This window comes from Drosophila sulfurigaster, chromosome 2R (assembly GCF_023558435.1).
Source record: "Drosophila sulfurigaster albostrigata strain 15112-1811.04 chromosome 2R, ASM2355843v2, whole genome shotgun sequence".
NCBI classification, from domain to species: domain Eukaryota; kingdom Metazoa; phylum Arthropoda; class Insecta; order Diptera; family Drosophilidae; genus Drosophila; species Drosophila sulfurigaster.
In genome coordinates this window covers 28,522,020-28,533,401 of record NC_084882.1, presented here as the reverse complement: position 1 = coordinate 28,533,401, position 11,382 = coordinate 28,522,020, and the positions used below count along the sequence as shown (strand labels likewise).

General features: G+C 38.7%; 2 protein-coding genes across 6 annotated transcripts in view; both read right to left on the bottom strand.

Annotated features, from left to right (window-relative positions):
* Positions 1–11,382, bottom strand: part of LOC133837425 (putative uncharacterized protein DDB_G0277255) — a 79,908-nt gene that overhangs the window by 9,547 nt on the left and 58,979 nt on the right. For 4 of the 5 annotated variants that reach the window (XM_062268174.1, XM_062268178.1, XM_062268176.1 and 1 more), the window contains exons 3-5: positions 10,260–10,496; positions 8,617–8,867; positions 8,066–8,532 (exon numbers count right to left, since the gene is read on the bottom strand). In XM_062268174.1, the coding sequence (XP_062124158.1) occupies positions 8,066–8,532; positions 8,617–8,867; positions 10,260–10,496 (955 nt within the window). The remainder of the gene's footprint in view (positions 1–8,065; positions 8,533–8,616; positions 8,868–10,259; positions 10,497–11,382) is intronic. The other variant, XM_062268175.1, reaches the window with a different exon arrangement.
* LOC133837428 (uncharacterized) overlaps positions 1–11,382 on the bottom strand; it is a 103,746-nt gene that overhangs the window by 87,363 nt on the left and 5,001 nt on the right. The gene's annotated exons all lie outside the window — the stretch shown is intronic.

Below are 11,382 nucleotides of genomic sequence, written 5' to 3'. Positions count from 1 at the left end.
TTATGTGCTGAAAAAATACTGAAATATACCAAATAACCAATACCCATTTGCACTAAACACCCAAAATAGTGTGGTATTATTCTTAAAATATATCAAAATTATATACTAAAAATACTAAAATATACCAAATGCTACATTTGTATATATAGTATTAATTTTAAACCAAAAGAAAGTCAACTACTGATAGGAAATATTGTAATTTCTGTTCAGTATTTGACAGCTATAAGTTTAATTAAGTATCAAGTAATGAAATAGATGGCTTTTTTTTCGCTCAGTGTATTGATAATGCACTTTGCTTGTTGGAGTTGCAATTGCCTCTGTCTAGTCACATGTGCCTCTCTGCCTTTTGCAATTGACCAGTCAATCTGCAAAGCCTCAACTTCCCCCGCCAACTTTGACTTTTGCTTCAAAGAAGCTGACAAAATATCATTTTCACTCTTCGTTTTTTTTTTTTTTGAAGACTGCACTCGCACTCACACTCATGCACACTCGCATACACTCATGCACTCACTCGTAGGTACACTCGAAAAGTTCTGACAATGAACGCTTCTTAAATGTCTGCAGCAGGCAGTCAGAGAGAACAGAAGAAGGAGAGGAGGGGATGACGACGACGACGACGTTGTCCTTGTCAAAGGCTATGTGGCAAGGATGCAGCATAGAGAAATTTGTGCCTTTTTTTTTAAGCTGGCTGCTTCTTGTATTATTTTGGCTGTGCTGCAGAGACAAAAGATGACATGCAGCAGAGCAGGGGTGAGTGACAGCAGAGTAGCAGCTCGCTGAGGGAGAGGGGCTGAGGCGGGTAAGAAGCTGTCAGGCTGGCTGCCGAGAGCCCGAGCTCGAGCCAGAGCCAGGGACAAACATGTTTTTGAAGTTCATTAGACGAATTTCAAAAAAACAAAAAAAAGATGCAAAAATGCAAGAGCACAATTTTTTTTCACTTAATGCCAAGCCGCACCACTTGGCGCGCTTTTGCCTCAGCTCATTGCAACGGGAGAGGCAGGAGAGGGCAAGCGGGGAGGGAAGGAGGGCAAGCGCACTTTTGGGTAGCCCATTTCAAAAGGCAACTTTTGTGTAAAGCAAACAACAACAACAACAACAGCGACGACGACGGCAGCAACATCAGTGAAATCCATACGAAATTTTTCTTTTCTTTATGCGCAGCCAGCAGGGAGACGCCACCAGACGAGACGCGACGCGACGAGTGGCGACGCAACGCGAAGCGAGACGCGACGCGAGACGAGTTGAGACCAAGACCCTTTTGGCAACACACAGTGGGTGGGCACTCAGGCTCAAGCTAGCTGCAGTACATTGCACTGGCTGTCGCCAGGCAGCAGCAGCAACAGCAGTAACAGCAGCAGCAGCAGAAGGGGATGCAACAGCAACGGCAGCGGCAACGGAAACGCACAGCTTCTTGCCCTCGCGCTGTGGGGCAAAAGCCGCCCAGCGAAAAGTTGACTGAAAAGTTGTCGTTGTTTTTGTTTTTGGTTTTTTTTTCACATTTTTTAGGGCTCGCGCGCGTCTGGAAAATGTCTGAAAATTGCGCAGACAACAACAAGCAAAGCTGCTGCTGCTGCAACAGCAGGTGGCAAGTGGCAATGACTGGTTGCAGAAACAGCAGCGAGCGAAAAACTGCTGACCGAAACTTCAAACTGGACGGCGCTCCTATCATTAACGGCGACAGTTTTTTTCGGGCTGCATAAAAAAGTAAAATGCTCATAATTACGCCACCTGAGCCATGTTGCAGCAACAACAACAGTTACTGATGGGGCAACAGCAGCCACAGGAAAAAAACAAAAATAAATGAAAAATGTCATTTCAATGTCGTTTTGATTTTCGTTGGTGTCGTTTACCTTTTGGCTGCACTTCAATTGCAATTTGACGTGGCTGCAACAACACTCGCTGCCAACGTCGACTGCGCAGCGCAGCGCTGCCGGCAGCATGCACTCGCTTGTTGTTGTTGCTCTTGTTGTTGCACGCATGTTGCCGAGGATTCATTTGCGTTGCAATTCGTTCTTTTTTTTGTGTATATTCCTTTTTTTTTTTTTGTTAATGGCGTTCTCTCGTGTGTGTTTTTTTTTGCCTTTTTCGTTTTTCTGACATTTTGTTTTAATTTGTGGCAGCAACGGCAACTGCAGCAGCAACAGCAGTAAAAAAAGGGTTGATTTTTTATTTGTGTTGCATTTTCGTTGTTGCTGTTGCTGCTCTTGTAATTTTGACGCTTGTTGCAATTGCAACGGCAACTGCTGCAACTCACTGCCGTTGCTGTTGTTGTTGCTGTTGCTGCTGACATTTTTATGTGCATATCGCATTTTTGTCGGTTCATCCCACACCTTTTGTTTGCCTGCAACACACACACACACACACATACATGCATACATTCGCACATCGCACAATCGCACATCGCACATCACACACCTCCTGCCACACACATTGCGGCATGCAACCGAATGCGTCGGCAATAATTTTTGGGGTTTAACGTGGGCGGAGGCGGATTGCCATTGAGCACACATATAATTACATTTTGGGTGTCAACCTTATTGCAATGCACGATACAAATAGTGAAATACTTTTTTAATCTGCGGCTGATGCAGGTTTGTTTCACTCACAGATGCTCTATAGGCGGGTTAAAGTGTTTTACTTTTAAGTATCTGTGATAAAGGTATGAAATAAATTAAATATTTAAGTAGACATTTCTTTAGTTTATACATTTTGGACTAAATCACTTTTGAATATAGCTCTTAAATAACTGTTGATTGATGAATATGTGCTTTTCTCTCACACTTTGAGCAAAGATTCCAAGAACCACCGATTGAATTGTTCGTATACAAATTTTGTTCGTTAAAAAGTTGTTAACGAACTGTAAACTAAACAAATAGCATCAATTAAGACTTTATGTTACCTGTTTTTTCTAAGAATTCTCTAGCTTTTTTATGATGCTGTAACATTTAAGCTATTGACAAAAGTGTATCGAAAAGTAAGTAGGATTTCGCATTGAAAAACAAATTGGATAATAAAATAAAAATATGTATAACATTATCAATTAACTTTACATAGCGTCTATCTTAAGGAGTTGATTGAAATGATAAATTTGCAGAACCGCTTTATAGAATACACATCAAATTAATTACTAGTTATAATCTCTCTATTTGATAAAGTAAACATTTTATGCTATCGTAATGCATTATTACTTCGAGTGTTGCCGTCGAAGATCCACCTTTGCCCATTATATTTATGGGAAGTACCTTATGCTGTTATTAATAAGGAATTTGACAATCAATAAACGGACAACCAACTGAAGGAAATTTTGCGCCTGTGTTAAAAACTTGTGAAATACAAATAAACATTACACATTTCTATGAATTATGTCCTTGTGAACTTCGATCTTCACATAAATTTGTGTATACAAATTTTGTATTTTACCAATAAACATCACAAAAATTAAAACAGGCATGTTGTATAGAAGCAAGGCATAGCTATGTCAATGTAAACTTTGATATTATATAAATTATATACACTTTTATTTCTTCTTTCCTATTCTTATTGGTTTGCCTTCAACTTTTATATTTCTATTATTTCTTACCTTTTAAACACTCTCAGCTGAAGTTAAGACTTAAGATGGCTATGCTTAAAGATCACTGATCTACTCAGTATCTACTCAGATCAGTAATATTTTCATTGAAACGAATTTGTTGTTGATCTACTTCCACTCAACTGTTGTTGAAAGAGGAAGTAGATGAACAAAAAATTTATTTGCAGGAAGATTATTTTACTGATTCTTGAGCATAGTCAACTTCAGGCTTACTTGTTCTATATTATTCTATCTCTTATCTCCTTTTTTGTTTTTGCTACCTCTATTTTCCACTCTGTTTGTATCGTCTACTTTACAATTAATGCAATTCTTTGGCTATTCTGTTGCATTTTTCTTTCAATTGCGTGCAGCGTGGCCGCTAAATTTGTCAGTTGTCCGGGATGCGGCTGCAGTTGCTGCAACGTCAGATGACGAGTTGAGAGTTGGGTGGCGTGTGGCAGGACTGTGTGTGTGTGTGTGTGTGTGTGGCAGCAGCATACAATGTCCCGTTCCAAGATTCAGTTCGTTGCAGGGTGAGTGCATGTGTGTGTTTGTGACGACGTCGAATGCAATTTTGTTAAAAAATGCATTAAGTCTGTGTGTGTGTGTTAGTGTGTGTGTGTGTGTTTTTTATTTGTGTATGAATGCAATTGCATGTTTGTTTTTGTTGCCAATGCAGGCGCCCTCAAGCCACATTTGCCCCCTCCCCCAACCACTCCTCCCCATCGCTTGCAACATGCTCCCAAACCTACACTTGATGCGTGCGCAGCACACACAACCACCCCCCACACACTCACACTCACACACACTCGCACATGCACATGCACTTACATATATGCAGTTGCATTTTTTCGGAAGATATGCACTCATTTTTTACGGCCAGCGCAGTCGACGTCGCAGTCGACGTCAGCGCTTGCCGCCAGCAGCGTTGCAGCTGCTGCTGCAGTTGCTTTTTTGTATGCAGCACCGAGTTTTTTTTCTTCATTTTTCTATCTCGCTCATTTAAGCGACATTTCATTCACGCACGCATATACAATATATACGTGTATATGTGTGTGTGTGTGTGACGCCATATAACGGCAATCAGGCTGCTCGTTGAGGGGAGGAAGGGGAGGGAGGCGGGCAACCAGGCCAGACCCCAAACGTGGCCGCCCAACGGTCATTGAAATGACAAAAATATGGCAAAAATATAAGCGGAGCGTGCAACACAAACACAAACACACACACACACACACACACACACAAAAACAGTTAAAAAGTTGCTGCTGGCCTGCAGCAACAACAACAGCAACAATAACAATGGCAAGTGCACGCATTAAGCTTTTTTTATTTCGTTCTTTTTTTATATATACTTTTTTTTTGGGGCCAAATGGGGGAAAGCGACGCTGCTGCCGACGTCGCAGTCGCAGTCGACGCCAACGCCATCAGTCTATGCCAGTTATTACGTTCACAATCTTTTTTTTCGGTGTGTCGTTGTGTGTGTGTGTGTGTGTGTGCAGAGAATTTTTCGTAAACGAAAAATAATGAATACATATATACACACAGAGCGACAAACACCCGTCTCTCAGCCCTTTCGGCGCATTGCATAGAAAAAGTAGCAAGAAGAAAGACCAAAAAAAAAAAAAACAAAGTAAAAATGTAAAACGCAACGGGGAAAAAAAAGCGATCGATATGATGCACTCATTTTCTGTCTGCTGCGCCGACGACAACGTCGACAGCAGCGTTGCAGCAGCAGCAGCAGCAGAAGCTCAGCGACGACATCTCGACGCTTGACTTGGAGTGGCAACGTCGCCGCCTCATCATCAACAGCAGCAGCAGCAGCTGTAGCGGGGCAGCAAAGGGGGGGCGGCGGACAGCAGCAAAAAGTGTATAAAAAAAATCCGTAATAATAAACGCTCGAAAAAAGCCAAAAATTGCAGCGTCAGTAGCTTTTGTATTTCAAGTGTTTGGCTGAAGTCTGAGGGGGAAGCAAAAGAGACGCAGCGAGAGATAGAGAGAGATAGAGTGATAGAAAGAGAGAGGGAGAGAAAGGGGAGCAAGAGATATAGGGACTAGGGACGCAAGCGTTTTATATAGCTTCATTCTATGCCGCACTACGTGGCGTATACGTATTGTGTGTGTGTGTTTTGTGACTGGACATTGAACACTTGTCGATCTGTTAACTTTGCTGCAGTTCCTGTAACCTGTATCCTGTCACCTACCCACACACCCACACCTACACCAACACCGCATCCTGTGCCATCCTGTCACCATTTTTCGTGTCGTTTCATTTCGTTTCGTTTCTACTTTTTTTTTTGTTGGCTGTTGGCTGAAGAACAATTAAAATAGGTGCACGTTGACGGCGTTGTGGCATCCCCTGGGCTGCTAACAAACACTTGGTCGTGCTTTAGACAATAGACAAGGACTTGTGTTTGCGGCTCAAGTGGCAGCCGCAGCCGCAGCCACAAAAAAAACCGTAAAATACAACCGAAAAAAGTAATGACGAAAATTGTGGAAGTGCTGGAAAATTATGCACACGTTGTCGACGCTTGTCTCTCGTCTGAAGTGCGCACACACATATATGGCATAAAAAAGAAGGAAAATAACATAAATAATAGGCTAGGTGCGGCTGAACATTTTAGAGTAATTAAAAAAATAGCTGGCAACAAAAAAAACCGAGGGAGTTAAGATGCAGCCGCAGCAGCAGCAGTACACAGCACATGAAATACATAAATTGTGTATTCCTTTCTCTCTCGTTTTCTTTTTTTTCTTTTTTTGGCTGCTCAAATTTGATGCAAATTTATGCAGTTGTTGCAATGCCGCCCGCTACTCCACCTTTTTGGCAGTAATTAAGCGTGGCCAACGCAGCGCACGCTGGCTGCGTGCTATGGGGCGTATGTGTAATTTTCGGCATCGTTTCATAAACCGCACTCAAACCACACACACTCACACACACACACACTCACGTCGAGCGAGACACAAAGGCACTTGCGCTGAGCAGGCGCTTCACACATACTTACACACACATACGTATGTACACACACATACACACACATACAGTCAAATACTCACACATGCTTATAGTATGTGTAATTGCACGATTTTTACATAGGCTCACAACAATAAAGCTTCCCGAGTGCCAACCCAGTCTCAGTCTCAGTGCCAGTCTATGTCCCTGCTCCTCCTTCCCTCCTCCTCTTCTTTCTCTTCTATGCTTCCCTCTCATGGCCCTGTTAAGTATGCTACAATAAATGCAGTGTCAGAGGCGGGCCACTGCCCAAAGTGCAATTATCTCATGTATTGTCTGCTCACACAACATCATTTTTTCGTTTCTTTCCTTTTTTTTAACGTATTTCGTACTTTTTTTTTTGTATTTTTTTGTAGTTACATTTTCGGGCATAGCAAATAGATAATGCACTTTGGCTAGCTAGGTGCAAGTGCACTCAAAAGTTGGTCTAAGTTTCATGAATATTTCATTTTAGCTTTGATAAGTTTGAGTTTGAATTCTCTAACTGGCTTAAGCGGATGTTTATTTTATTATTATTGTCATAAGACATTCTATTGAAAGAAAAATTAAGTATTTAGAAGATATTTAATTTAATAATCTGATATATTTTTTAAATAAAACTGAAGTATGTATTTCCCTACATAGATCAGTTTAGCAATAGGAAAAAAAAGTCTTAATAAAATTTTTAATTTAGAGAAATTTGTATAAGTGCAAGGAAAGTTTCTTCATATAAGACTTCATCAGAAATATTGATCTTATTAGACAACAAATTCTGAAACTGAACTGTCAAATATTGTATCCCATCAAAGAAGAGGTTCCTATGTAGAACTGTCAATAGCAATTTCTTTATCCTTTTAATTTAATTGTTCTTCGATTAATAATAAAGCAAGGAATTCTCAAAAAAAACTGTCAAATATTGTGTCTTATAAAACAAGAAGTTTTCTAACTAAGCTGTCAAATATTGTGTTTTATAAAATAAGAAATTCAATTGTCCTTAATAATTTCTTTACCCTCGTAATTTAATTTTTCTATAATTTACAATCTAACAAAATATTCTCATGATGAAATGTCAAATATTTTTATATAAACTAAGAAATTCTTAAACTAAACTATTATTATTTAGCAAGTTAGTAAGACTTGTTTAAGTTTCATTAGAAAACTAAACAGCCTCTTGCAAATATCAAAGATATATTTTCCACATTAATCACTATTAAATCTGTTAAAATTAATTCCACCCAATTTGATGTGGTTAAACACTATTGTGTGTAGAGCATTCAAAGTGCAGCAACAGCAATTAACACACTTTGTGTTATGTATTTTTTTTTGTTGTTGTATATTTTTATGTATTGCATTGGTATGCAGCTCTCTCTTTCATTCTTTCATTTTTTTGTGGTTGCATTTATGGCACATGCAGTTGATATACACATGCAATATATTTATTGTATGTATATGTATGTATATATATGATTAATTATAGTGTATATACTTGAGAGGGTGCAACAACGACTCACCTGACTGGCTTTATGTCGCCACTAATGGATGAATTTGGCGATGGTTTGCTGCTTAGATCCAATGGGGCATCTGCACTGGGACTCGGTGTATCTTTGAGTGTGGGACTTGCGGCCGCTGCCGATGCATCTGAGGTAGTTGGTGTTACCAAATTAGCAAGCTGTTGCTGTTGCTGCTGTTGTTGTTGTTGTTGCTGTTGCTGTTGATTGGCCAGTGTGCTGATCAAATTAAAGTCGGCAAACTGAACGGTGAATTGTGCCAGTTTGGCGGCCATTGATTCCATCGATGTCATTTTGGCTAAATTCTGGCTCAGCAGCTTGTAAAGTTCTTTCGAAGCTGGCGCTGTTCCAATTGCTGTTGTTGTGGCGCTGTTGTAGTTGTTGTTGTTGTTATTGTTTACTCTATGTTTAATAGTGTTCTTATTGTTGTTGTGCAGCGATGCGCTCGAATTGCTGTCGCTGTCGTGCTGCTAAAGTACAACGAAAAAAAAGGGAAAACATGCATTAAGTATACGTTTTTATATATTAATATCATATTTCGCTTTTTAGCTTACCTGCTGCACTGCAGCTGTGCCGTTGTTGTAGATGTTGTTGTTGTTGCTGCTGATGGCGGTGGACACGTTGTTTGCCGTTGTTTCGGCCACCAATTCGCCTTTGGTGTTCACCGTTAGCAAGCGACCGTTAACACAGAAATTGCACTTATCAGACGGTGTCCAATCGTTGGGTTCTTCTGGCGGTGGTGATGGTGAGCCTGAGCTACGTGATGTTGCACTTGAGTCGTTATCTTGTGATGTATGGTTGTTGTCTATAGAACAGAAATATGCTTCGATTAGTTGGTTCTTGTCTGGTTGGTGATTAGTTTGCCTTCATTTATTGTTAATTTCTTATAATTTCAAAGAGTTGATTACGGGCACTTCGCAATCTAATTATCAGTTGATAAATATCAAGGATATATATTATCATCATATTATAACATATATAATGATATATATATCGATTCGATGGTTCTTGACTTGGCTAATTTAGTTATTAATTTGCTATTTTCTTGACTTAGTTTAAAAACAATATTGATCATAATTTAAGTGTTGCTTAAGTGCAAATAGAAAGTCAATCATCAGCTAATAAACATCAAAGATATTTTTATCATCATTCATTATAAGAATATTTATATACATATGTCTATAAAATGATAAATGTACTTCGATTATCTGGTTCTTGTTTTGGATAAGTCTGTCATTAGTTTGTTCTTTTCTTGTCTTAATTTGTTGATAATTTGATCAAAATTTAAAAATTTGCTTCACTGTTAGAAAGCTCATCATGAGTAAATGTCAAATTTTTATGTATTTATCATATATACAAGATACATTGATTATCTGGTTTTAGTGTTGGCTAAGTGTGTGAAAAATTTATTCCTTTCTTGACATAATTAAATGATAATTTTCTCAAAATTGAAGAGTTGCTTAAGTGCACTTAGAAAGCTCATCAGCAGCTATACAATATCAAAAACAAATTGATCATCATTTATATACAAAAATATATATGTATATAAATTGATAAATACACTTCGATTAACTTTTTCTTGTCTTGGCTAATTTCGTGATTAGTTTGTTCTTTTCTTGACTTAATTTAAAAACAATATTGATCAAAATTTAAGTGTTGCTTAAGTGCAAATAGAAAGCTCATCACCAGCTAGTAAATATCAAAGATATATTTACGATTTATATATTTTAACGGACAAATATACTGCGATTATCTGGCTCTTGTCTTGACTAAGTCTATTTTTAGTTTGCTCTTTTCTTGATATAATTTATTGATCATTTTCTAAAAATTTATAAGTTGCATCACAGCAATTAGAAAGCTTATCAGGAGCTAGTAAAGATTAAATATGTATTTATCATTGTATATTTAATATACATTACAGATGAATATACTTCGATTATCTGGTTCTTTTCTTGACTCATTTTGTGATCAATTAGTACTTTTCTTGACTTAATTAGGTGACAATTTTCTTAAAATAAAAGAGCCATTAGAAAGTTTATTACCAGCTACTAAATATAAAATATAAATCAAATATCATTATTTGTGTATATCAAAGATAAAGATACTTCGATTAGCTGTTTCTTGTCTCGGCTAATTTTGCAATTAGTTTGTTCTTTTCTTGACTTGATTGAATGACAATTTAGCCTCGTTTACTTACCAAAATCTCTTTCAAATTGCAGTGCGCCGTTGTTGTGGAAATGTTGGCCGTTGGGCTGCTCGAAACGGTGGTTCAGTGGTTTGCAGTTGTTGCTCTCGTCGGCTTCTGCTTCTGCTTCTGCTTCTATTATTGATATGGGCTGTTGCTCTGCAATATTCAATTGGTTGCGCGTCAGTTGATCTTGATAATGTTTCCATTTCCTGTGACCCATGAATTCCTCAGCGACACGTTCTAAGCCTATAACAAACAAACAAACAAAACGAAATGCAAAAGTTTAGAAAATTGCATTGCAGTTGAATATGGAAAATACTTGTACATGATGGGAGGGCACAAGGCAGCACTTGAGCCATGAAATATGCATAAGTCGTACACTCGAATCGACTATTAGCTTTGGACTAATGGACGTATAATTTTTCGCCGTTCGTTGGTAGCATTTAAATGATTTCCATTTGATTTCATTTTTTCTATGTTTTTTTTTTTGTTGCCACCTTTTTTGCTATTTTAATTTGGTATAAGCTTGGGAATTTCTACAGACTTAAATTACTTAATTGAAATGTGAAGAACAGAATGTGAAATGTCTCAAAAGAAATACAGGCCATACTCGTACATATAATATCTGAAATTACAGTCTGGCGCGTCTGCGTATGCGTATTATTACGTATACGTAGTCGAGCAGCGGGCGTTCTTTTTTTTTCTTTTGCTTTTTCAAATTGATAGATTTGCATTTGCGTTGTTTGCATAGGAGAGAGAACTGCAACTGCAACTGCAACTGCATTTCCTTACACACACACACATATCCTTGCACCGTCGTCTAATTGCCACAAAAGTTATGCAATTTAATGCAAAATGCATAGGCCCTGCCACACACACACACGTGGTGGAGAAGGCCACTCCAGTTGTCGGGCATGCGTGCCTTAAAAGCGAAAACTTTTGTGCTTACCGAGTATACGGTAAAAGGTTACGCGTCAACTCACACGAAATGCGAATTAAATATTGGTGCTGCAAGTTTAAGAGAAGGAGTGCATAACAGAGAAAGGAGGAGGGAGAGGGAGAATGGACGAAAAGAGTGAGAGGAGCTGCACTGCAATTTCGGCCGCACATTTTGTAGCATTTTGTACGCATT